This window comes from Strix aluco, chromosome 4 (genome assembly GCF_031877795.1).
Source record: "Strix aluco isolate bStrAlu1 chromosome 4, bStrAlu1.hap1, whole genome shotgun sequence".
NCBI lineage: Eukaryota > Metazoa > Chordata > Aves > Strigiformes > Strigidae > Strix > Strix aluco.
Window position 1 is genome coordinate 126,449,602 of NC_133934.1, and position 27,792 is coordinate 126,477,393.

The following is a 27,792-nucleotide window of genomic DNA, read 5'->3' on the forward strand; positions in this document are numbered from 1 at the left end:
CAGGCTCACAGGCCAAACTTCATTAGCTAGAGTGCTACTCCACATCGCTTTAATGACTAACTTGATAATGAGTATAAAACCCCTGTCTTGGGTGGGCTGTCATGTGCCCCTCTTCTTTTACACTTTTTTTTATTGCTTTGGCATTGGGGAGATTCGTATTAAACACCCAGAATCTCACAATGGAAAGAGCAGGGGACAGGGGAATATAGCTAAAAGAGAAAGGAGAGATAAAAGAACAAGTGGAATGAAGCCCTCTGCAGCCTTCTTTTGAAGTAATTAGTTAGGTTAATGCTGAGTTTTCTTTCCATTACAAACCCCAGGAGATAATAGCTGGAGAAGCTCTCCTCAGAGCAGGGATAGCCATCCTGGGTGGTGTATTGCAGAGTAAAACTGGTTCAAAATACTGGTTGTGGGACAATCCCTGAGGGAAAACCTGCTGTTCAAAGAGGAGCATGGTGTGAGAGAGGTCAGGCTAGCTCCACTTGTAAAGGAGCTCGAACAATACAGGGGGGCATGCGGTTCCCCAGGGTAAGTTCACTAGATACTTTGCATCATTAGAGCAGTTTACGTGTCCAGTAAATGCAGATGCTTGGGTGAGCATGACACATGGAAATCCGGTTTGGTTTTGGTTTGGTTTTGGTTTTTTTCTTCTTCAGACTCTTGAAGTTTTGGTGGAGAGAGGAAGAAAGGTTCTTAGTCTGACTGAGTTCTCCCAGGAAACTGCGTTTGTACTAAGCTCTTGCAGAGTGAAGCCTACAGGCATTTTATGTGCATGAAAAACTAGTGCAAAGTTTTCTTGCTGTCAAGACGCATCTGTAAGAAGCAAAAGAGCCTGTGTGCTCTGCCAAGGCCTCTGCACCATTACGCTGCATTCCCATTATCCCTGGAGCGCTGATCCTGGAAGACCCTTTCTGCCAGATCCCGATATCCAGCAGCAAAAAGGCCCCCGTGGAGAAGCCAGCAGCGTTGGTACTGCTGCATCTCAGGGGTGACTCCTTCCCCCAGTACCCAGCACACCCAAGGGAAGTGCACCACACCTAGCAGTGGGGCTTTTATTCTTTCCTTGCCCTTATCTGGATCTGTTTATCCCTAGCGTGACGCTTGGGGAGCTTGCCCCAAAGCACCCTACGGTGTACCCCAATTTTGTGCCCTTTGTAGTCTCCTGCTGAGAAGGGTGGTTTCTTTCCAAAGTCACATTTCCTCACTGATGCACTACTGGTTTTGGACTCTTGCATTTTTAACCCCCCCAAAGTTTAGGCACAGGCGTGCTGGGCCAGCCCTGTTTTATAGTGCCAGTTCGCAGAGATCCAAGCCGCTGTCTGTGCTGGAGGTCACGCCCAGGAGAGCTGGCAGGATGTGCCACAGAGGTGAGCCCACAGCACCCGTGAGTGCCAGCAAATACACCCACTTTCTGAGAGGCTGAACACACCAGCTGTGTGTTACAGCCAGCGGGTGGCTGGTGCTTGTTGTATGTGGTCCACATGGCACTGGGTACCTTATGGTGTAAGTTTAAGAGCCAGGATTAATCATGGTTCCTCTATTCCCCGAACAGCACTTACTGGGAGGAGACCTTTTGTATGCTGGTGCAGTGGGCAGGATGTGGTGCCTATTTAGAAATGCTGGAAAGCAGCTTCTGATTTGTTGCATGGCTGGGGCAAAACGTTGCAAGAGAATCATCAAGGGGGGGGTGGGGGGGAAGGTCTGAAAAGCCTTTTCATTGACATGGATTCCAGGCGCTGAAAAATTTTTGAAAAGTGGGGCAACCCCTCCTCGGGTATTTAACGTGAATGTTGAGGTGTTAGAAATAAGCCTCTGAGTGGGTTACTGTGTCCCACAGGCTGTGGAAAGCTGTGCTCCCTGCTGAGTCTCAAGGACTGTGTGCTGGCCCTGTTCTGACCAGATTCACCAGTTCCTACCCATTAATGAGCCATGCTGACACATGGTTATTGTAAGCAGAAGCTTATCTTGGGCTTGAAGATGCCACTAGCCGGGAAGGGACGTAAGGGAATGCTTGGGTGCCAGATTAATTGTTTTGGGGACTGAGTGCTGATAGTACAGTGCGTTCCCTAATGAGGAGATGGGCTCTCCAATAACTTAATAGAATCCTGCTACAGGCTCTGATTTACCTCTGACAAGTTAAACCAGCGTCAGATCAATACCATGCTCTGTTGCAGTAAATAGGCTTGATTTTAAGTATTGAGTAAGAATTTATTTCAGATTAAGGTCTGTTTTTTAAACGTTAGAGCTCACTGGTCTTCCAAGTAAGGAGCAGATCAAGTCTCTGGATGTCTGCTGGTCTCTGCTCATCCAGATCTTGGCTCCTGCAAAGCCTTGCTTGGGGAGCTGGTGAAAGCAGGGGTACATTTCTTCCCTAGGAACTGGAAGGCGACAGAGATCTGACCTTGATTGGAGCAATTTCACTTTGAACCACCTTGTTTTGAACCACCAGTCAATTCTGCAAGTGCAGTGAGGATGTGAGGAGACTACTCATAAAAATAACTCCCATTTCCATCAGATAAAGAAGGTTTGAATGGGGCTGGGCCCCAGGACCTGCTGCTGTGGTGGTGTGTCTGCTTCCCCAGCCCCTGATGGGGACATGTGTGGGGAGGGTGAGCTGTTGAAGTATCCCTGAAAGAGGTTCATTGTGTATGGGGCTGCCAGTTCCTCTCTGGGAAAGAGACCCTTCAGGTAATCATCAAACCACATCACTATCATCGTGCTAGAGAAATGCAAAGCTGTGCTCTCTAGGAGGAGTCTGTTTCACTTTTACTAACCGTTTTCTGGTGCATATGCACTCAGCTTTTCGTACTTGCCAAGAACAATGTCCATGTCCCTCTTCTTATGTTGGAAAACTCTGTCCCCTGTTGTGAGATGAAGGCTAAGTCCTGCCACCACTCGGTCACACCGAGCACAGGCCCACAGGACAGTCCAGGGACTGGAGTAACTGGCCCAGTGAGAGTAGTAGAAACCAGACTACTATGGTGAATACACAGCTTCGACATTTTCATTGTGCCACGACTGTTTAATCCTTCCTTAATCCCCTAATGCTGCTCAGTAGACTTCTTGTGTTATCTTCATTGTCTTGCTAATAAGATGTTGCACCTAACGGAGATTTACACTGAAAGGTATTAGGGAGGATTATATGAAGATTAGACAAGAAGTACTCACAAAAAGTTGGATATTTCTTAGCACAAAAATTTTTGATTTCTGTAGTGCAAGAATTTTACTTTTTTTCTTTTTTTTTTTTTTCCAAAGAATTTGTGGAGAATTTCTGCTAGAAAAGTCAAAAAGTTGCTACTGTTTAAAAGAATCCTCTTGAACTTCAGCCCTGGTTATTTTTCAGACTAGTACTAGCTGAATTTGTCATCTAGGTCTTATTGTTTGTTTTTAGTTTTTTTTTTTAAATGTGGACCCAAATTCTGGAGAAAAAAGGAGGGGGAATTAAACTCACATGGAATTTCTCTCCTGCTGGACCAGGTATACATGAGCATCCTCGGTGGTACCCCTGCTGATGAGTGCAGATGGACTTTGACACTCAGCAGAGATCATTGATTTCAGAGGAGCTCTGTAGGTGCTGGAAGATGTTTTGTGCTGAGCCTTTACAACCACAGCAGTTACCTAACTGCTAACTCCAAGGGCTGACTGCGGTGGAGTGAGGCTGCTGTCTTGCAGCTGAGATTTTGAGCTGTTATTTCATCATCAGTAAATAAACGTAGCTGGAATTCTGCAAAAGCAAAGACACCCTGGCATCAGATCAGCACTTAAAATGGAAAATAAAAATGCTTTTAAATAAAATAGCAGAAACCAAGGGGTGATCGATTTTATGATTAACTGTTAGAGCTACTGGAAATTAATTTTACCATAGGGCCTAAACCAGAATCGCCCATTGAATCAGGACTTGGTCACTTTGTTCTCTTTCAAAATCTACAACACTGTGTGTTCAGCGTCAGCTCTGGGAGACAGAGCAGCTCGTTCAGGCCCTGTGAGGCCCTGATGCTCTGCCATAGGAGCCTTTCACAAGGCTTCACATCTGCCTCGGGAATCTTTTAAAATCCAGTGTCTGATGCTAGTGGGTGTCAAGCTATTTTGACTTTGAGATCTAAATTCCTTCCAGAGAAGGCATAGAAGCCTAAATAATAAGTGGTACTTGCTGGCAGCAGGCTTGCTTTTCCAACGTTTCGAGCCGGTCCTGAGTTGCCTGTGGTACACAGGTTGGAAAAGCCACTTGCAGTGATGTGGGTGCCGTGACTGGATGCTTATTTGGGAATTCTGCAGAGCATCCTACTTCTGACACTCATTCTGAGCTCACAGTGTGTTTCCTTCACCCTAGTTTTTATTATTAGCTCAGCTAATAATAGCTAGTTTTTATTATTAACACCTTTTTATTATTAGCTCAGTGTTGCTTGATGAATATAGGTTGAGCGAGTGAATGTGACAAGCTAAATGAAATGCAAGGCCTTTACTTTCAGGAGAGCTTGAGTACCCAAATGTAGTCATGTTGAAGGATTGGTATTTCTAAGTATGTTTAGCACCTTCTGGATATTTGTTCTTCATTGAGAGGTGCAATCTTTTTATGATAGATAGCATACCTTCCCTGTCTTCATGCTCTGAGGCAGTCAACTCCACTTCATCCCTGCCGGACAGCCTGGTCTGAAATCTCTCCTGCAATGGGAATTTTCTACCTGGCATCATCTCATTTAGCAGTTCACTGTTCCCCTTGTTTAACACTTGGCCTGCTGTCCCACTGAACTTTCCATTAATGCAATTAAAGTCTCTTGATCCTGGCCCTGTCAACACAGATGTGCATAATTAATCCTTTCTTTTGTGCAGGGACCTTTTACGCATGTGAAGATGACTTGCTGTCTCCCCTCTGTCTTCTTTAAGTTGTTTGACCCCAGTTCTTTCCATCTTCACACACAGACTGTGAGGTTTTTTTTTAGACCTCTGATTGCTCTTGTCCTTTTTCAGATCTCTCTTGAAGCTTCAGATCTTGCTTCAAAAGCTCCGTGAATTCTGCACCCAGCCTTTAAAATTAGAGGGGCTGTGAAATGTAATGTGGCACCACTAACATAACAACAAACATTATCTCATGCTGTAATTTGTCCTAAAAATTGGTTACGTTTTTTCATCCCAGGAACTTTGTGGTGTCATCCAGGGTGGTAGGGGTTGCAGTGCTGGATGGTGCAAGCTCCTACCCCTACCACAGAACCCATCTAGACAGGAACACGCTGGTGGCTCCATTTTGGGGATAGCCAGCCCCGGATTTCTAGCCTCCATGCTATTCTGATTACAGTATTGAAAAAAGCCCTAAGCCATCTATTTAACTGCTGGCTACCCAAAACATAGCAACTACGAGAAGCGATTTACTGTCTCACTGACATGCTTTACAGTCACGATGACAAACACAAAATGGAAGTTTTCTCAACTCAAATGCTCTCTTGTGGTAAAGAAGAGGCACTTCATAATTGTAGAACCAGAAAATGGAGACAGCTTATTTCACTCGTGGCAGCTTTGTTAATAAAACATTGGGAAGGCAAATAATTATCTGACATGCAATTACATCTAAGCTGTTTCCTCAGGAGAAAAAACCAATATAAGTGTTGGGCGTCTGATTTTATTATTCTGTTTGGAAAGTATGTATTGGATATTTGAAATTGATACCTGATTTATTCTTTGCTGTTGAGCAGACTGTGTGTCACTCGTCTACTTGTGCTGTGGTTTACTGCCAGGGAGTTTTGGAGTGGCCAGGCTGAAGTAGGAACCTTTCTCCTAATCTCTTAAACTTAGAAGGAGTTTGAAATTCAGGTGACTTTTGATGGGGGATGCTCAGACTCCCAGGTGGTTTTTCAGGAGTTCATGGCATGATCTCGTAGCCTTACCATTTTGCCAGCACTGCTTCTCAAATGGGCAGATCCTTCCACCTCCAGCACATAGGCCATGTTCTGGGGAGTCTGGTGAGCTCTGTTTTTTTTCAAACGAGGTCTGTTCATGCTACAGATGAGATTTCTGTGTGTTCCCATGAGCTTCTTGCTCTTCACCATTTCAGACTGTTGGTAAAGTCCCTAAGCTGAAATTTATGATGGAGTGCTAAACACATTTTGTCTTGTTGATTCAGGATTAGGACAGCAGGATCCATTCAACGTGGTAGAGGCTCTGAGGCTGGTTACACTGTATGCACTGTGCAGCTGAAATAAAGTTCTTGAATCCTTTTTGGTTTTTTGTTGAGCAGCTTTTTTTTATTCTTCTGATTCTTCTGTAAATATGAATGAGTTTCTAATGTTGGAGGTAACTTGTAATATTTTTGTCAACCTGAAATCCATGTCTTATAATGTCAAAATATTAAAGGTGCATCTAAGTTGATAAATTTGCTGTTTCCATGCAACACCGAATGATTTTTATTACAATTGAAGAACAGCTCTCCATGCCCACAATTCATATTTTTTCCTTTTATCTTTAATTGCATTAGAAGTTGAATATTTATTGTTATATGATATTTTCAAGTTACAGCAGGATAAAAAACCTAAGAAGCTGCATTGTCCTCTCTGGAGACATTAGCAAGTGTCTCTTGATCATTGTGGATGGGCAGTTTATATTTCAAAAATGATTAAGGAAAATCTGAGGTTTATTTTAATTGAAATTTTAATCCTTGTGCTTCCCAGGAAAGGACTAGTTGTCAAGTCTATAAAATCACGTAGCAAAAAGCTTTCCAAAAGAACTGCAGTAGATGTTAGTACTTGCAAGTCAGCTGAGTACTTCGGGAGAGGGGGTGCTGATATTGGGGTGGGGGAATCATCAGATGCTTTGGGTTTGTTTAGTAAGCAACATATCATTGTGATGATGTGTATTACCCACTTGGTAGCATCAAAACAATTGGGAGCTTTTCAGTTACATACATCTAGCCTCTGGTAGCCAAGACACAACGGGCTGTCAGTGATTTAAGTGGTTTTGAACTGGTTTCACAGTGGCGTGGGAGCCAGCTGCAGAGCGGAGCTGTCAGCTGGTTAGCAGCAGCTCCTTGAAGTCTGGTGGGACATGGCGGACTGAAAACGTCTTTGCTTGTGGCAGCAGGGAGAAGCTTTCCTGTCCTGGATGACAGCTGACTACCACTGCAAATCTTCATATCATCTTTGAGTGGATGTTGAGCTGGTGCTGTTAATCTTATTTCTGGAAATTGCCTGCTTGGGAAGCCTTAAAATAGATCACATTGCATTTTTTTGTTAGGAAAACAGGGTAGGTATTAAAGAGTGAATTCCTGGGCTGATTTACTGAAAATAGCAACCCATGGTAACATGAACTAGAGATCAGTATATAAACATCCAACCCCCAAGGGAATTAAAATCTCTTCAGATTTAGTAGATGTTTCTTGCAGTTATTTGGTGGGATTTCAGCAGGCAACGAGTACTCTGCTTCTTGGTATTTGCAGAATACCAGAAAATCTGGATAAAGTTCAGTTTCTGCCTCAGTGCACAAACATATGAGACTTTCATGTGCCTTTGATATGAATATTCTCAAACAAATCATACCTGTTTATTAGAGAAGTCGAGGTTAAGGCAGTCTTTCTACCAAAAGCTAAGTGATGGCCGCAAGCGGTGGCTCCCAGGCTGCAATGCCATTGCAGGATGGATCGCCCGGCTCCGACTCTTTGGACAGAACATCTGGAGAAAACAGGCAGGAACTCACCATAGCCCATATGGTGATTTTTATGCCATCAATCAGTAAGGCAGTGCAGAACACCACTGCTTTAAACAAGTGAGTGGGACCCTCTAAGCTCTTAAATACTCCTGAGTTGGGGCTGCCCTGCAGTGCACAGCTCTGTTTCTCCCGTGGGTGTATGAATCTGGCGTTCACCACCTGAGTATGGGCTTGGGACACCGTAAATTGGTTAATTTACACTTGGGGAAGGATGAATTGCCATATCTGTGTGGTGGAGTCATGTGTTTGGTCATGTAGCCACTGGGTGTGTGCAGAAACCATTGTCGCTCCTGCAGAGAGCACAGAGAGAAAAGGTGTGTGCGGTCTTGTCCGCACCACCTGATGTGTGAGCACACGCTGGTGGGGCTGAAGGGCCGTGACCTGCCTGGTAGATGTTAGCGGCATGCTTAGCAGAGCAGAGCTGATAGTCTGGGTTGCTGAGCAGGGGTGTCCAACAGTATTTGAGCCAGTGAGAGTTAAGACAGAGTAAGGAATTCAGGATTTGATTCTTCAAAATCCATATGGCGTGACTGTGCGCAGCAGTGAGATGTACAGTTCTTTTTTTCTGTGAGCCTTGAAGTTGTTTTGGATTGAGTTTGTTTGAATCAAGTAACATTTGCTGCGTGCTTCTGATTTTGCTAGAAGCAAGGTAAAAGTTCAGCCTAAAGCCTTGACTTTGCTATACATAAAATTCCCTTTTGTAGGATCCATCTGTTTTGATCTCAGTTTGACTGTTTGTCTCTTCTGCATCTTGCATCTAATTTATATTCCAACAGGATAAAATGAACTTGATAATGGCCTTTTAGCTTGTCATCTTAAAACACATGCTCAGCCTGGAAGAGCCAATAAAAGTCATGTTTATGAGAGTCTTATAGTCTAGTGATTGGGAATGGACTGACCTGTCAGCTGCAGGGACATACACAAAGCGGATTTCATATGGATCTTGTAACTAGTGGCGTTCAAAACAAACAAAGACTAGAGTTTTAGATCTGAACACTGTTCCAAAATCGATTAGAATCAAAGAAAATCCTTTCATGTCTTTATCAGGCATTCACACAGTGTTTCCTACTGGGACCATCTGCCCTAACTAGGGTGTCTAAAAGGCAGATGACCAGGTGTAAGCAAGTCACCTCACCGTCAGCATAGTCAGTGGGAAGAAGTGGGTACCTTCAGAGAGTTACTAATCTCAGTTAATAGACATTATAATCTCAGTTAATAGACATCTAAGAGAGACCAGGTGACTTGTCTTCCTGAGTTTCCCACCACTCACTTTAAAAAGATTTTTGGTATAGCTGGCTCAGACTTTGGTGTCCAAAGTTAGGTGAGAGGAATACAGTTATCAGTGTGGAAATGCAGTGTTTCATGTACTTGTGCAGCTGCTTTCCTGTAGCTAAGATGATTCTGTCTCCCTGGGGCTGTAGCACACTTGTCATCTTCTCTGGATCAGATATTCTGTCACTCCCCATGGGGGTTACATTAATATTGTAATTTTGTTTATTAATTTTTCCCATAGGGAAAAAAAGCCCCCCCAGCCAAAGCTGACATAGCTCAATTTGTTCACTGATTAGAGCTGTAGACACCGTAACCAACTAATGACATGAGATGGTGTAGTGTCCTTCATGGGGACCTGTGTGACTGACTACTGCAAACAGAGATGTTGTAAGCCAAGAGGACAGTGTACGTTTTGATGGCATCAGCCCCTTTCTGCTGTGGGTGTGAAGTACTTGTTGGTGGATGTGATTCAGCACTCTCTAATTCTGACTCCGCTTCCAGCACTGGTTTGCTGTCTGGTTAGTGAGTCAGCAAACTCACAGCTTCCCCATGCTCTCCTCTGGATTAATATTTACTGAGCCAGGGGACAGAGACTGCTGCAGGCAGCGTGCACCGTGCCTACACACGGAGGGCGGTAGGAAGCAATCTGGATGCGGTTCAGAGGCCTCCGACCGCTGGGAATCTTGGCCAGGGATGAGGAATCTCTCTTGAGACGCTCCTCATTCAATGATTATCTTTTACACCGGTGCAAGGGAATGGATACTTTGGCTTGAGAGCTTTGGTTAGTGTCTTAACAGCATTTGCCTTAACTAGGAACAGATGTGGAGGTTGTGAGCCTGCAGCCCGGGTTATCATTTACACTGTACAGTTACACGCTGTATAATTTACACTGCTATAATTCATACCGCATGTTTCCTTGACAAATAGGGACCCGCTGAGGGAAAATAATTGGATATGTAGATTGATTATGCAGAGCATTGGATTGTATTGGGTTTTGTTAATTCTAGACTGCCGAGCCAGCATGCTCAGCAGTGCCTGACAGCGATCCGGGGCTCACGGTCAGGGAAATCGTGAGCCAGATTTCCAGGATTCACACTGCTTCCACTCCCTGCAAATAAGAAAACTTTAACATGTTGCAGACTGAAAGCTCAGCAGTTGAGGCAAGCAGCAACATATGAAGATCTTTTTTAAAGGTACCAGGAAACCAGTTTACTGTTGAATTTTGGGAGGAAAACCCCCTTATTTTCCCACTGTGGTGTCTTGCATAAACATGAAGTGAGTAAGATGGCACAGGACTGCAGGTTTCATGTGGACTTGTAGTCTGTGGATTAACTATCATTCCATCCTGGTAAATGTGGATATCGTATTCTACTCGCAAATGGATTTGTCTCTGATCTATCTCAGGAGAGAGTGACGGAGCTTGCTTCTCTCACTTCCGCTCCATATTATTTTATTCTTTTCTTCAGCACACTTAGAGTGGAGATAGAGAGTGCATGGGAAGGATCAGAGGACCTATATGAATAGCATCTCATACAGAAATGCAATCAGCTATTCATAGTAGGAGCAGAAACAGATGGCCAAAGCTCTTGCTTGTGTAGCCAGAGAAGCGGATGCTTTTCCGGCTGCAGTCTTTGATGGAAGTTATAGGTACCGATCACACATATTTTTAAAACAGCTTTGTATCTGCTTCGTTTCTCTTGTAACTATCATACGAAGCAGAGATTGCTGGGGTAGATATTTGAGAGAGTGCTTTGTGGATTTGAATATGGCTTCTGAGTTACAGTGTTAAAACGATGGCTGATTTTCCTTCGGAAAAAAAATGCGGCAACTTTTAGATGCAATCACGTTCTGCCGTTAATGTTGAAATTGTCTGAAAGAAATGTCTGGAATTGCTTGACATTGTCTCATGCATTTCATCCTCACCATTGTTAAGGTTCGTTAATGATTCCATTATAAGCTCCTATTTGCAGAAATGGTTTTCTAAAAACAATCTCTGTGTTATATTATTATGTTGTTTATATTATATAAATGCTCAAGAACTAGACATGTATTAATAGATAGCCTTGTGATTGTGGAGCCAGCAATTACTTGACTGGTTATTACTCTATCACAAAGTCTGCTGACTCTCAGCAGTTTGGAGGGGAGAATAAAATTCCTTCTGCAAATTGGGAAGATAATTTTCTTTGGAATAGTGGTTGTTACACAGTGCTGGAAATCCTCTGCATGCAGATAAGCAGTAAAAGCCGGTTAGCTTTATGCGATGCAGTGTGATGCTTTGGAAAAGACTGTCATGGTGGAGAGCCTTATCAGTCACAGGGGATATAATGAAGGTCCTAAAGGAGAGCTCCAAGCCTTCCAGGAGGGGACATGCTGGGTGGGAAACCAGGCAGCTGTAACCACTTCTCTTCCCTGTACTTCTTCCATAGTGTGTCCCAGGTACTTGACACTGGGGCAGGATGGCCTTGGGAGAGGGGCTGATGAGGTACTTTCTCCTTCCCTTCTTTAGGCTTAACGACTGTCTCTTCCTTACTGTGTCACCATACCCTAATAATAAAGAGTGCAGGCCACTCTGTCTCCCAAAAAGGAATAAGAGAGCAGCATTAAAGGGATGTGCAGGGCCAGATCATGCATTTGAGATAATGCCTTATGCCGCTGGCTTGACCCAAGAATCATCTCCCACCCTCTGGGTGCAGTGGAGTCACAGGCTGCCTCATCCATTAGGATGCCATAGGTCAGTTCTCCACATGTGCCAGGCTCTTTGGGGGCTGCATCCAAAGGATGATCTGGCCAGGACTCTGCTTGCCCCCCTCTGCTCCTTGCAGGTGAGTGAAGGGAACAGTCCTTGCATACATACCCCAAGCACGGTACTTGTTACTGGGTAAAACACGTGAGATCCCAGCAGGCTGCTTTAGGAAGCCCAGCACGTGACATTCTAGGCCAGTGATTCTTGATCCTTTTCAAATCATTTTATGGCCTTCCTTACAGCCGAGAACTTCTCCCTGTTTGCTGGTGTAGTAGGGGATGGAGGACCAAGCCCCAAGCCAGGAATCCCCACTCTCACTTGCTATCAAAGACACAAAGACTAAGCTGCCTTTCTGCCCTTTTTCTCTTTATTTCCTATAGTTCTATAGCAGATACGGTGAATATCAATCGTAAAGCTCTCTACCTACAAATTCTTGGATAAGACTTGATAGTAGTTCTCTTGGTGAAGAGCTCTGAACCAAGGCTCTTAAGAGGTGTTGGTAACCACCTCCTGGCAAAGAAAGCTCCCAGCACAGCGCTGGGTTACACAGGTGGATGGTGTTTTCTAAGAGTCGCAGAAATTGTACGGGCTGTCACTCGTTTGCTCAGTGAAACCTTCTCATCGCTCCAAGTGAACAACTTGTAATCATATTAATAATAATAATGAAAAGGGAGTAGAAGAGAGAGATGTTGGGCAAAGAGGGACAAAAATGTCCTAGCTGCCTCAAGGGTGGTGAGGAAAAATGTAGACTAACCGTGGCCTATATATATCTCCTGGTTGTGACAATTTTTGCAGGGCATTAAAAGAGAAGAGACTCCTGCAATATTACTGCTTTGTTACCAGATACAGAGCTGGATGTTACCGGCTCTTTTGCCCAAGGCATTCCTGATTTAGCAGCTCTATAGGAGTTACATTATTCAAAGTTTATTTAAAATAATTACTGTAATCATCTGTATATTGTCACAGTGTAAGGAACCAGAAAATTGCATTGCATAATTCCCTTGCAGTTGTCTGAGAAATCTCCCGTCTGCTTTGCTAACACAGCGCAGATATTTGATGTGAAATCCTTGCTTTCATGCAAAGGGGCTGCTGCGCTTTCAAGTTTACGAAGCGCGATAGCTCATATATTTATATTTTATCTGCTGCACTTAACAATTGAATGAAAGAAAAGTGTTAGCAGAGGTCAAGCATTGTTTGAATGTGTTGCAAATGGTTTCCCAGGGAAACAGCAAATCAGTACTCATAGCCTACTGCAGCATCTCCAGAACAACATCTAGCCACCAGCCATAGCCGAGTGTTTACTATAGTACTTGGGACCAAAAGCGATGCAGACTAAAGACGAAGTGAGCGTGTGAGTAGGAGAGCAAATTCAAAGGATGAAGAAACATTCAGCAAGAGTGGCACCGTTACCGTCTTACAATGTTTCTGAATTAAATTCGCCTGTGCCAGACGGTAAACGCTTTTTTTCCTGTATATCTAACCCTAGGCAGGAATTTACTTTGTATGCTCCTTCTGCTCTGCTCCACGCAAAGTAACGTGAATGTGTGTGTGTATGTGTATTTTTAAAGTAACTAATGCTTGCCTAGCATTTTTAGCACTTTAACATCATCTAGGGTAAGTGCAGTTAAATTTCTATTGCTTGTGTTCAACTGCTGTGTGCATGATTTCTGATGAAGAAACTAATGTTGAAATGTGAACAACTGGTAAAGTTGCTGTACTTCAATTCTGGCTTTTAAAATGATGTGAAGGTAGGTCCATATAATGTTATTGAATTTTCTGTAGTATTTTAATGCTGTGCTCTAGATTTATCTTTTTTGCTTTAAAGACAGAGGCACCAACTTTTTTGTGCTTTCTGTCCCTCAGCTTGAGATAGCAATTGTTCCCTTAAACTGCGTCTTCCCCCTTATTTTCAGAAGTGCCAGCTGTAAAGCAATTCCTTAATACAAAAACCACAAGGTAGAAATTGTGAAATCTGTTGTGTGCTCTCGATCGGACATGATAGCCTCATTCCTTGCAGAGTGCATACCAACTTCACGTCACACTTCAGTGTCAACTAGAAATGTAGTGATGTTGTCCAGCCTGAGATATGACCGCACTGATAGCTGTGATGCAGATATAAAGCTCGGCATGCTGAAAATATACAGTGGGTATATGTGCAGTATAAATCAAAGGTCTAAAAGCTTTTTTAAAAAATATTCCTAATGTTCGCATTCAAGTTTTTCTTTTAAATGTCAGTAGAAATCTCAGACTTTAACTGCACTGTTGGAAGTTTATTATATTCAGTATCAGATGTTTTAAAGAGCCGAGTGGTACTTTCCGAGGTTGCTTGTTTTGCCAGAAATGAACTCTTTTCCCAGCAGGTGTGGTACGTTGTTAAGAACACTCGAGCTGTAAAATTGCAAGGTGTGTGCTGTCTCTGGTTTGAGCTTTGTTATGCTGACCAGCAATGAAAATGTGACTCCTTTTTGTGAGTTAAATTCAGTGCTACATCCAGGATGAAAACAAAGCAAGAGACGCGGTCCACTGCTTGTCAGCAGAGCGTGACTTCCAGTTCTTCAATCTACCTGAGTCGGACTGGCTTAAATTACAAATGAGACTGGGCTTTGATAGAGCAACAGATTTTGTCATTATTCTTGGAAGTAAATGTGTGATATTGAGAATTCTGCAGGCTTGGTAGTTATCTGGTGTTTCTTCCTTGAGGGAAAAATGGCTTAAAGAAAGTTGACGGAGCTGATAGACCTGCTGCTTATGTCAGTCCGTTGCTGTTGCACGGCACCAGATTTTAGGATGCGTGATATTGTAATTCATACACTCACCTACTTTTAAAGGAGAGCTTTACAGCCGGGTGAGCTGGCTTGCTGTGCTGCTTAAACGGGGTGATTTGCTGCTCTTCATTTCCCGAGAGCTCCCAGTGCAGACCGGGCTCACGTCACGCCAGGAGGTGAACACAGAGGATTAAAGCCTGTCCCTACCCCATAGGGTCTGAGACAACTCACAAGCTGTGGTTGCGTCCAACTTAACCAGTCCAACTGTTCTCAGGCACCTCTGCTCAGTCCAGTCTTAACCTTCGCCCCGTGCTGGGCTGCAGCAGCAGTGTCTAATCCTGCACTGCCTGTTTGCTCAGGGAGGGAAAATCCGGTCGTCGTAGGAAGAAAAAGCAATGGACTGGAAGTGACTACATGACAGCACTTGTCATATCCGACAGGCTGAAAATGGAAAGGTTCTTGCTCGGGATGAAGCTGGCCAAGCTGAACTAATATTGGACCCATACATTAAATGTGAGTGTGTGCAGCCAGTTTTACAGATCAGCAAAGATTTCAGCAGGGATTCCCAAGGAATCCTAATGGGGTAGGGCAGCCAGCTTCCCAAGAGCATTGCGCCTGTCCCCGCTTTCCTTCCTAGGCATGGGAAGGGCATGTGGAAGGGATGCCGCAGCAACTTGGGCTCTGGGCCTGTGTGCTGGGAGGAGAGCAGGGGAGCAGCGCACTCGGTGTTGGCAGTTTTCAAGCAGTTGAGGTTTGTGGCTTCCTAGATATCTTCTGGTAGAACCACAGAAACTGCAGACTCCTGGATAGTGGAATGAAATCCAGGCAAGAAGACTCCTTCAGTAGTAAACAGGCACCCAGATATTTGGAGATCACTGGTTAGAAAATGCTGCTCATGTGGAAAGAAACAGAGGAGAGAGAGATGCCAAGAAGGGTTGGCGCGTGGGCTGAGTGGTTCTGGAAGATGTGAGGTGTGTATCGAACTGAGACCCACAACCGCCAAATACTTTTAAGAACGTGTCTTCCTTCATCTCCATCTGGCCAGCCCTCACTCCCCAGCACAGCGTCAGCTACAGTGAGAGAACCGTATGTACACAAGTGCCTGAGCCAGGTGGGTTGTATGGACACTGTGGAAGAGACTTATCCCAAATGTACCATCACGGAAAGGCAGGGGTGAGACCTGTTGAACTATTACCCCAAGAGCAGTGGAGAAAACAGTTGGAAGTATCTCCTGGGGTTACAAAATGCAGTAATACACTGATAAATACGTACTTTTACCCCAACAGCTTACCTGTAAAATGTTCTTTTAACCCACCCCTCCTCTAATGCGCTTAATCAGGCTCCAAGTCAGGCAAGGAAATTGCAGTATGTGTTCAATGCACGTACCACAGTGCTGCCCTGAACTGAGCCTGAGACAGTCCGAGTTGGACTCACCCAGGTGCATCTAAATGTAACCCTCGGTAAGTACTAAGAAAGTTGTCTGAGCTTCCTGGACTCAGCAGGAGAGCTGGACACCTCTGAGAGGTGATTCATCTCCTAAGATTGGTATCTAAGGGAGCTGGAATGAATCACTCTCTGGAGGCACCCATCAAGCAGGAGAGGCAATAGTTTGTGTAGGAGATAAATACAAGCAATTTGATATTGAGTTGTGTGTCAGTGTGCTGACTGCTTTTACACTCAGATCTTAGGAGAGCCATGAACCAGCCTGGATTTATTGCAGTGTTTCTTGGAAGTAGAAGCTATATCATAATTATTTAATAATGAGATGCATTTGAGTGATTTCTGGAGTGTCCTGGGTCTAAACTTTCACAACAACTTTATGTCAAAGCAGCCTCATGGCTTTCATTGAAGCTACTCTTGATTTGCTGCAGTGAAAGTAAAAATGAGGGTTTAACTCAGAATGTCTGTTTCTTTTTGGAAATGTCGCTAAATTTTAGCAATGAAAAGATTCATTTTCGGAGGATTTTTAAATAGAGATTCATAACCTTTTATTTTGGAGTAAAGTCTATAAATTGTGAAATTATTGGAGGCACATCTGATATAATTCATTACAAAGTTTGTAACAGAGGTTTTCTTTAAGGGGATGGTGTGCAGCTTTGAATCAAATGATTTTGATCTGTTGCTCAGTCAGTGCTGAAGTGGTGAAAAGCTGGTCTGATCCCAGGCCAATGAATCCTGTGATTGGCTTGAGTTGGTGTTGGGTCAAGCACATCTGGGGAAAAGAAAGTCACATAGGTCCGTCCCTTTAAATGTGTGTTCAAGGGACTCATTCAGAAGTTGTTATTGAGGTAGTCTAGTAGAGACTGTTCATGCAAGCAAAAACTTTTTGCTCCAGAGCTGCAATAAGGGGACAAAGGCTTGTAAGTCCCTGGGGGTTGTTCCTTGGACAGGTATGTGTTGGCTCACCTGAATAAAAACACCTGATGGTCCATCTCCCTCCTCCTCACAGAGTAGTCTGGTGTGGAAGTACCCCCGTCATCCTCCTTGGAGGCTGAGCCAAAGCTCACTAAAATCAGTTGGTCTTCCCGGGAACTGTATCAGGGGTTGGATCAGTCCCCGTGATCTGGAGTCGTTTGCTACCATGAGCTTAGCTTGACTGGCATCTCCAAAGAAGGGCAACGGAGCTGGTGCAGGGTCTGGAGCACATGTCGTACGAGGAGCGGCTGAGGGAACTGGGGAGGTTTAGTCTGGAGAAGAGGAGGCTGAGGGGAGACCTCATGGCCCTCTACAGCTACCTGAAAGGAGGGTGCAGAGAGGGGGGATGAGTCTCTTGACCCAAGGAACAAGCACCAGGACAAGAGGGAATGGCCTCAAGCTGCGCCAGGGCAGGGTCAGACTGGCTCTTAGGAAGGATTTCTTTGCAGAAGGGGTTGTTGGGCGTTGGAATGGGCTGCCCAGGGCAGGGGGGGAGTCCCCATCCCTGGAGGGGTTGAAGAGTCGGGTTGACCCAGTGCTGAGGGATCTGGTGGAGTTGGGAACGGTCAGTGTGAGGTTCATGGTTGGACTGGAGGATCTTCAAGATCTTTTCCAACCTCAATGATTCTGTGATTCTGTGACACCAGGGTGCAGATATACTCCTGGATGCCTCTGTGCTGCCCTCTTCTTCCTCTGCAGCACAGAGGCAGCTTGACTTGGCTTTCCCCAGCAGTGCTTAAGCCAGAAAGCTGCCTCCCTGAGACATTCATAGTGTGGAGGGGTCTTCACATCTTTCACACTACTTCTTTGTGAGTTGCATAGGTAGTGGAGGGAGTGTATTTGTGTGCCTGGTCCTGCCCTTCTCAGGATTCGTTCTGGATATGGTGTCCAGATGGGTAAGGAAGGAGCAGCAAGCAGGGGCTCTTTGCATGGGCAAGGTTCTGTGCTGAGGAAGAGGATGTTCATACCCTTACTGGAGGTCAGTGTTTTCAAACTCCAGAGTTGTCACAAGTCAGTATGAGATTTTGATGCAGCGTTTGTTTTTCAGGGTGAGTGGAGATGCCCGCAACAGAATTTAGTCAAAAATATTCCACTCCAAAGAGATGTTTAAAATTTTTTTTTGTAGGTCAAGGTAGATCATTTTGTGTAGAAGTTGTGGAAGTTTTACTTTCAACATACAAAAATCATTCTTCATTTGCAGCACTTTCTTCTACATTCCTTTGAACTCTAAATATGTTATGTCACACACAGTAACTTTAAGATATATGTAGCCAGTATATTTCAAAATACATACTCCAGCTGCCAGTTCTACTACAGATGTTCTCAAATAAACTTTTTTTTCCAAGATCTGTTCTGACACCCCCACACTAGTGCTGGTTTATTATTTTTGGTGTCAAACCAATGGAATTCCTTGTCAGTACTTAAACAGAAGCTGTGATAAATTTGTTTGAGTTATGCTGAAATGAGAAGGGAGAAAAAAAGTCTTCTTGGCTTAAAGTGAGTAAGGAGGCAAAAAAACCCAGGGAAAAATATTTCCATGCCTTTAACTATACTTTCGGTAAAATATAGATGAATGAACAAGTGGAACAAAGATTTGAACAGAAATTCAGAGATGGTGTTTGTGTGTTTTGAGGAAGGGTCTCAATACAGAGCAAGACAAAGAGGAGCCCTTAAATTCAGTAAAAAAACAAGTAGAAAAGTCCTCCAGAGATAGCTGGCTGTTAGGTTCATGCATCAGGGCTCCTGAAAAGGTGATCTGCGAGTTGCTTACAGCCAGCAAAGCCTTTATATGCTTCCTGCAAAGGTCTTTTTGTTTTGTTTTGTTTTTTAATGGTTGCAGCTGTTGAACATGGATTCATGTTGTGCTGCAGTCCCCAGTCAGAGGTTTTAGGGCACAGCATTGGATACAGACCATGCACGTTGTATTCCCTGGTTTGCCCGGAGAGCATCCATCTCAGAGCAGGTTCTTCATAAGAAGAACATGTAGCTGATGAGCAGAAAGATGGATTTACAGACTTGCAAGTGTTTATCAGGTTTGCATGCAGAAGCCAAGGCATCAAACGTATGGCAATTAATATGAGAACCCCAGTCTCAGTGATCAGCAGCAGCTGTGGGGATCTGGGGAGATGAGAATCAGCCACTGCATGAGTAGATGCCTTTGTGCAACTTATTTAGCAACCATTTCCCATCTTCCTTACCTGCAAAAGGTGAATAATCATATATATATCTACGCATATGACCTGGCTGCATTGAGCATAAGTGGAAGCTCCTTGACTCTTTGATATATGTGTGTTAAATCTCAGTATTAGCACTACTGCTCTGTACAGAGCTCACCATCTTTCCATTCCCAGCACAGCCAGTGTGTACAAATGCTACACCTTGTCTTGCTGGGGCCTTTCACAGACCTTGAAGTTTATATGAACAGATGTCACTGATGCTCTGACTGCAGATTTCATCTAGCAGATCATATCAGGCATCGAGACAGTAGCATGATGTAGCTTCCATATTGGCAGTGCAGTCCAAAACATCTTCTGTGTGGCAACCAAAGAAGCTGGGAGCGGATGCCAGGACCAGTCACCAGGTTTTTTTGACAACTGATGTGGACCATACACAGGTGGTCCTGCCCATTTCTGGTTGTTTTAATTTAATTCTGAATTCCTTAAGTTGACAGATCTCATAGTGTTAGATGCAGATGCACTCAACTCCTTCTCATTAACTCTTTATATTTTTTTCTCTCAAAACTGACTTATGGTGTTGCAATTGGCCGAGTTGGGCACATCTTTTCCCTGTGATCTAATGGCGCATCCTCAGTCTATCCAGTTATTGTCAGGTTTTCTTGCTGTTTATATATTGGTTTAGATTGTTGTGCTTCTTTTTCAGATCTTAGTTATAAGTGGAATCAAGGTCCATGGCCTTATTGTTCAGCAGTCTGGATCTTAAATCAGGAGAAGTTAGCACCTTGGGACTAGGTCCCAACACCATTACCATCATAAAGCCAAGGAGATGCAGGGCTGGAAGGCGACTTCAGGAAATATCTGTGTCATCCCTCCTCTAAGACAGACTCGGATACACCTTGACCATCCCTGACAGGTATCTCTGTCATTTGTCTCTGTGCTGAGATAATTTTTCAGGCACTTAGCGGTCACTCTGGTCAGAGCTTTCCTTCTCCCCATGCGTGATGTGGGGGTGGTCTTTCCCCAGATGTTGGATGGTGTAACAGGGAGAGACCGTGGCACTGCCGTCACAGCGTCTGTTCTGATCTGGAGTGCAGTGTTCAGAGAAGTGGGTGGTGGGAAGCTGCGTGGGTGAGATTTGGTACCTAAGCTCAAGACATGACTAGTGTGTACAGGGGGGGATCTTTTTGACTGCCTGACTTGGATTTCCTCCCCTGACAATTAGTCTGGAACTGCTCATCTGGAAGGGTAATTAGGTGCAAGGGTGTAGAGTGACACATCCCTTGATCAGGCACTTAAGTTAGTTATAGGATGTGAAATTTAAGTTATTTACTCCCTCTACTGCTTCTTTGTTCAGTTTATTGCAAGGATAGGTGGGCACGTGGAAGTTGTTGAGATTTCTAATTGTGAGTGAAGTTGCTGTCTGCTGATTTGAAGTGAACGGCTGTGTACAGACACTGAAGGGGTAATTGGCAGAAATTGCTGATGGATGTCACTGTTAAACTACAACAAAAATATCTGCTTTTTTGCTTTCTGCTCTTGACAATAGTTAATCATAGTGCAAGAGAAATGCTGTACACCATCACTGAGTAATTTGTTTTTCAATAAAATCTGAAAATCTTTTTGTCCCCTAGGACAAAAAAAAAAAATTGTTGTAACCTTCTCATCCCCTTCAGACATAAAAACCTCCAGAACAAGCAAATAGTAAATGAACAAGGTATTACTGTGAACAGACATATGTGCATAGCTCTAATACTCTGAGACCATTGCAGTGTCTCAGAAGGCTGTGTTTAAATGGAGAACACCATCTCCAGACGTCGAAGACTTGATGAAATGATTTTTCTTCACTGAACAAGAGATGTTTATTCCTCAAACCTGTGTAGCACACTGTCTACAAAGAAACCCTCCCTATTGCTTATTTGCTTGGTTTTAGTAAATGGAATTACAGCTTTATGTCCTGAGTTAAACTGCTGGTTCTGAGCTCATTAAAAGTTGGGGAGAGTTTGCCCTTCAACCTTAACTTCCCAGGTCAGTTGTTATCTTCAGGTACGTCAGTGTATGCCCAGACAGTTTGGCTGATTGTACTGAGTTGCTGTGCGTTTACACCAGCATAAGGAAGGGCAGGATTTGATTTTACAGGCAGTCCCTTTGGCTGAAATAAAATAAGCTATGGACATACCTTGCTGTTGGATTGATGATGTTGGATACCCTGCCCCCAGTTTTGTGCTAACAGTAGCAAACAATCCAATTACAGCCATGGCTAATCCAACCAAATGAGGTTTTATTGTTGTAAAATGGATAGAATAAGCTCTCTTCCCCTCTACCAATAGCAGTGCAACTCAGTCCCCTTTCCTATAGGTTCATGTGCATCCGATATTTCCCCGGCCACAAAATTCACATCATCTTCTCCTTACTGCGTGGCATTAAGACCAGAATTTCATTGCAAAACTCTCCAGCCCTCACGATCGTGAACTGACTGTTATCAACATGAGCGTGTGTACAGGCTGCTGGAAACTATAGTCTTGTGATGCGTGAACGAGTCCGTCACCGTCGCGGATGCTCACTCTAACAGGTAACGTTGCAGTGTAAAGGAAATGCTGTCAATTCCTTCACTGGTGCCCAATTTAGCAGGAACGTTGAATTGACGTACTTTCCACATAACACCAGGCTGTCTTCTACCTCCATCCATCTGTCAAAACCCAGCAATTGTCTCCACGGCATTGGTATGAAGCATTATTTTGTCAATGCAAAAATAATGACATATTAGGAGCTGAGAATTTGAGGACATGGTAAAATAAGCATATTTTGAGTAAAAGATAGATTGTAGATGCCTTGACTGACTTTTTGGAAAAGCTGGTCTCTCTCCTGGCTACAGTGGTAGCCACAGGTGACCACTGCTCTGCAGGACTTTGGGAACAGATGTTGCTGTCTCTAAATAAATAAGCCAGCACTTCGTGTTGGTAGTCCAGTGTCAGGAATGCACGGATGGCTTTCGGAAGGGAATTCAGTTACCTATTTGAGACGTTCTAAATTTCCATCAGGGTAGTTGGTTAAAAAAGAAGAGAAAAAGGAAAAATCAATTCTGTGATGACCCGGTCATAAAAAATTACTTCCAGGGCTGTATTTTTATGTTTCATTGATTATTTTACTGGCAGTCCATTCGATCCATTTTTACTAACAACTTTGAGACCAGAAAAGTTGTCCCAAATGAAATGGTATGGGTTTTTTTGTATTCCAAGCACTGCTGTCACATGCTAAATATCTTATATACATGAAGATAATCTGAAAAGAATTGGTTTTGAGTCTCCAAACATAATCCCTTCTCTCCAAGCCCCCTGCAAAATAACAAAGTGATTTTTCTAGCCAAGGTGAGGACGTATTTTCTCACTGCGTGAGCTGCATATGGAAATCTGTATATGATCGAAAAGCCACAAGTCATGTATTGCATCTTTCAGAGTGTTCAGGGGCAAGGGAGCTGTGCGTAGTTTACAGATGGGTGGTGAAAATGGTTGTCAGGACAAGGCATATGCTGCTGGTTCCTGGTTTGAACGGACATGGCAGCAGCAGCGCATGGTGGTCACCTCCTCCCACAGCAGGGACTCAGAGTGGTGGTCAAGAATGTGAGAAGGCATGGACGTCAGTGATATTGATCTTGTGATTTGGTTAGTCACAAGCATAATTCCCTTGCTAAATCAAAATACACTGGGATAAGTATGTAATAATTAATGCAAGACAAGGAGAGACTTTGTTAGAAGCATGTGGAAAGCCACAGGTTCCCCTTACTGGTTTCCCTTTGGGCTCCATGTGCAGAGAAATAGCCTTACTACTTATGCTATAAAGCATCCACATTTGCAGGACAAGGAAAAAGATTTGCTGAAACAGAATAATAAACTAAAAATAATCTTTAAAAATGGGAAAGAGCAGGAGTTTGTGTTTATCCAATAATGAAAAGTCATCCAGATGGATTTGACCCATTAAGACATGCTTGATGCAATCATGTGTGGTCCTTTCCAGTTCTCCCTTCCCTCCTTTGTCAACCTCATGGGCTGAGTGTTGCTTTGACACTTGATTATAACCTCCAAGTAGTGAAAGAACACTTCTAGCAGCATGATCTGGCAGTCTGGCAAGGCTTTTTCCTATTTGTTAGTTTTTTCCCAATCTCTTCCAGTAGCATTCCTTTGAAATATCAGATGATGCCTAAAATCTAAATTCATTCTCAGCCTGTGATTCATCTCTGCTAAAGCCACGAACTGTGTTCATGCTCAGCATTGACTGTGTCAGACTACAGAAACTGGATGAGGCTTCTGTACACAGTGAGTTGCAGATACCTGTGCAAGCTCTTACGTTGAGTACTCAGGTTAAAAGAAGGTCAGGTAAAGTAGTCGGGTAAAAAGTCCTACCCAGTGTAAACATCTCTGCTCAGGATGGTAGTCCAAGGTCAGGTTGGACAGGGCTCTGAGCAACCTGATCTAGTTGAAGATGTCCCTGCTCATTGCAGCGGGGTTGGACTAGATGACCTTTAAAGGTCCCTTCCAACACAAACCATTCTATGATTCTGTTATTCCCTGTATAGTCACAGGGAGATGCAGATAGTCCCCGGGCACTATTTTTCTTATCCTAAGGTTGACATCTAAAATAAGTCAAATGAATCCAACCTGAGCAGTGTCACTCTTCCTTTGCTGTGGAGGAGGTGTATTATGGTATCTTTTTAGTACATAGTTGCTTCTCCATTTGCACATGGCAGGTTGTGGCAGAACCCTGCTGTTGTCCTTGCTGGAGAGGATGTGGTCTCACTGCCTAAGACCATGAGGTCTCCACAAGCGTATGGGATTTAAGAAGGCATATGGAAGTTCAATGGAAAATGCTGCTCTTGATCCCTCTAAATTTGGAGGGTCTTAGTGGATCTATGCTTGATAGTTAATAATTGCTGTGTGAGACAAAGAACTGGAGTTACATGAGTTCTGCCTTCTGTTCTTCTCATGGGGGGTGACATTGCACATGTACAAGGTTTCATTGCTGTGCTGTGTAAATGGTGATTTGTTGTCCTTGCTGCTGGTACCAGGTTTGGATAAGTTAGCCCAGCATATATCTGTTCACCTTCCCTGTCAAAGTATATCCTTAAAATATGTTCAGATTCAGTAGCATTATATGGCCCAGGCTTTCTAGCTGTAACAATGAAATATTGATAAATTGCTGTGCTATCTGATTGCTTTCAAGTATAAGGGAAGAAGATTTCAGTAAATCAAGCAGTGACTTTCGATTAAATGCAATCTCTTGAACTGCAGTTTTGGTCTCAACTACTGAGTTTCTCAATGTACAGGAAAAGATTGATGCTGCTTTGTTGTACTAGATATAAATAACTCTGAGCTCTTTTTGCGTGTGAGGAAAAATAGATTTCCTTGAAATTTTGGTTGCGGATCATCTGCTAGACTTCTGCCGAGTGTAATGTGAATCTTGATCTTGTTCTAAATCGTATCTGAATTGAGATGTAGCATGTGTCTTTCAACTTAATGAAATCTCTTTGAATGATGCATATCAAACTGAGTAGTGATTTGTGTCAAGGAACCTCAGTGGCTGCTTACCTGAGGACAGGCAGTCAGCAAACTCTTTCTGAAAATAAAATTTCTTTAAGTTGAGGACCTAAGAAATTGTAAGGTTTTTTTTAATATTTAGCCCCAAAAGTACTGATTGTCTTAACCTCATGGAGGCTGGAACTAACTTTCAGCTGTCAAATAAAGGTGTTATGCTGCTTCTAGTGGGGTGTGTGGCCAAGGGCTGCCATTTCTAGTGTACCTTTCAACCTCGGAGTGACTTGTAAAACTTTTACAAAGTCTTATGAAGTAGGTCATGTTATCCTTGTTTGACAAGTGGGAGAAATAATGCTTGGAATTATGAAACGAGTGGAACAAAGTCATGGGGGGAGTTGTGTGGCTGTTAGATCATTTTCTCCACTAAAAAGTAAATATATGAAGGTGAATGCCTTTTTAAAGGTCTGAAAATGTCCAGTAGGCTCTGAAAAGCTCTGTAGAGAGTAATGCTTACCAAAAAATGAGGAGACATGACCATGCTTAGACATCATATAGGTCTTAATTTTTCAAAGTCGACTTTTGCAGGTCTAAGTTTCATAGACTGTGGGTTGTGTGCTGCATTGATTGAATGTATAGGACTATGTGGCAAGGTGGAACCTAGACTTGAGTGTCTTTCTTGGGTCAGAGTTCCCTCATTCTGGACAAAGAACAAACGGAAGGCATCTTTGAGAAAGATCTTAGCTGCTGGTTCAGTCACTTGTTTACTTGGTGGGTAAAAAACAACCTGGGGGGCTTTAAATAGGCTGAGAGAGGATTTTTCTGTACAGTATATTCTATACATCTCTTCCTTTGCGATCTTTGTAGTTAGGCCTGGTGAATCAAACACAGCTTTAAGTTTATTGAAGGTTATATGAACCTTAGCTTCCTCTGGCAAGAGACCATTGACTTGACTCATGCAGTTTCTTGAATCCTGGATACAGTCCTTGCTTTGGAATATACTTTTATGTTGTTGTTTGGCATGGAGTTACTTGCATGAGGTGTACTGGAATGGCTCATGTTGCAACAAAGAATGTTGTCCTCTGAGATGTCTGCCATATTTGTTGCACATTTGGCACCCTAGACATGGGGTTTGTGTCTGTTTTTGTATTATTTTCAATGTGAAATAGGTGTGATTATCCTATTAAATCCTTCCAAGTCATGGCAAGGTCAGTGGCTGCTCTGGGTATGTGTATTCCATAAGTTTAAGTAAGATGGTCACCAGTTGAAATGGCAGCTGCAAAATAAACGGTGGGTGATCTCAACTGACCATGAACACACCAAAATTGCCTGTCATCTTGACTTTCCGACTGAGAAGAGAACTCTCTTGTGCTGCTCATGTGTTGACCTCTTACACAGGCACCTTCAGTAAATTCGGAAGTACATGCAAGATCACCAGGCACAATCTGCCAGATTCCAGCACTGCACTCTTTTCTGTTGTTTTCTGGTTCTTCATCCAGTCCTTCAAACTCTTACTCGTAAAATGTGGTGCCCTACTCACTGGAAAATTTTTCATCTGGTACCGATGGTATTTCTGGGACCTGGGTCTTCTCTGCTGCCTTGTGCCTCTATACAGCCTCCATGTGAAATGCAGCATTTTGGTGTTGGCTGCACCTAGTAGAAGAAGAAAGAAAAAGCAACTTCTCTGAAGATGTGGACATTCTGATTTGGTGCATGTAAAAGCTTAAAACTGGCGTCTTCAATGGTTTAGCAGAAGTCTTCATCCAAAAGACTTGTCAGTGACTGTGGCTTCATTCCATACAAAAGTCCCAAGGACCAGTCTGGAGGATGGAAGGAGGTAGTTCTCCTCTGGAGAGGCTCTCAGCACTGACCCCGGAAGCAGTGGTTCCTCAGCTCTCCTTTCCACCCTAAGGGAGAACGGTGACCTCTCCTTTTGCCTGATTCAGTGTCAGTGCTGAGGAAGGGGCCCACGTGAGTACAAATTCCTTTGCCTGTTCAGACCCTATGGATGGAGCCGTGGGGCTAAGAATATGCTGCAGCACAGGGCTCGTGTTTCTTCAGGGGAAAGACTGGTTTTCATACAGCAACTTTTTTTCTATAAGGGGGGAGAAAGTTAAGTATTTATTTACTTATTTACTTTATTCTGACCAGAGCTGAAACCTTGATTTTTGCAGTGTGCTTCCTTTCTCCCGCTGAATCGTTTGTATGCATTTCACTGACAGAGTGTTTGAAAGCCCCGCTTTCCTCCAGGGAGTTTACAGCCAAACTGATGCAAACTCTTTCTTCTCAGGTGCCTCACGATCATCTGTCATCCAATGCAAGCCAGGAGGCAACTGCCCCAGCAGACACAGAGGCATGACTAGGCAGCTCTCCCCTCTAACTGTTGCTGAAGATTCTGCTGCTCCCATTCTTGAGCTGCAGAATCGAAGTCCCTCGGGAATCTGTCGGCACAGCAGAGTCGAGAGGCAGAGCAGATCAGGTAGGCACAACAGCCGCATTGCCGGCGTCACCGCGTGCCTGCGAAAGGCCTCTTTCGTCTGTCTTTTGAAAGATGGGGCAGAGTCCGAGCATGTTGACGTTGGTTTACGGTGCTGTGAACAGAAAAGCCACATGAAAGTCCTTCCTGTACCTGTGTGCAAACTGGGGTTAGGCGGGAAGGAAGCAAGGATGGGAGGAAAAGGCCTGGGCCTCAGTAGGTACGTGTAATGTGTTAGATATATGAGAAATCATAAGGCCAGCAGGCACCGAAGATCTTGAAAGGATGATTAATGTTAGCACACAAGTTAGTTTTTACAGAGTGATTATGTTTCCTCAGCTTCAGCCTGGCCAGAGACCGGGACCCTTAAGAGCCAGCCATATTCCTTCTCAAAGACAATGACAGTCTCAGCTCATACCATGGACGGTCTCATGAAGAGGAAGAGAAGGAGCAACAGGTGGAAGGATATCTAGGGAAGACCATCACAGTTCAGATCATCGATCAGCTACACATCAGGGCGCTTCCATCAGGAATGTGTCACCCACTTTACTGCAGAAGTTTAGCTCAAATGAACCTGTAGGTAGGGTGCACACTGACTTCTTCACCATAACGTCCATCCATCACAAGCAGGGATGGGATGGGAGCAATTACAGTATGCAGCCACAGGCCCTTGAGTCTGCTGAATTGTACTGTTGAGGAGGAGAGAGACGTTAAATGACTGAAATAATTT

General features: G+C 43.8%; 1 protein-coding gene across 3 annotated transcripts in view; it reads left to right on the forward strand.

Moving 5' to 3' along the window:
• Positions 1-27,792, forward strand: part of SLC35F4 (solute carrier family 35 member F4) — a 126,815-nt gene that overhangs the window by 76,456 nt on the left and 22,567 nt on the right. For 2 of the 3 annotated variants that reach the window (XM_074821033.1, XM_074821035.1), the window contains exon 2: positions 26,877-27,065. The exons of the other annotated variant lie outside the window; for it this stretch is intronic. In XM_074821033.1, the coding sequence (XP_074677134.1) occupies positions 26,877-27,065 (189 nt within the window). The remainder of the gene's footprint in view (positions 1-26,876; positions 27,066-27,792) is intronic. 3 annotated transcript variants of the gene reach the window in all.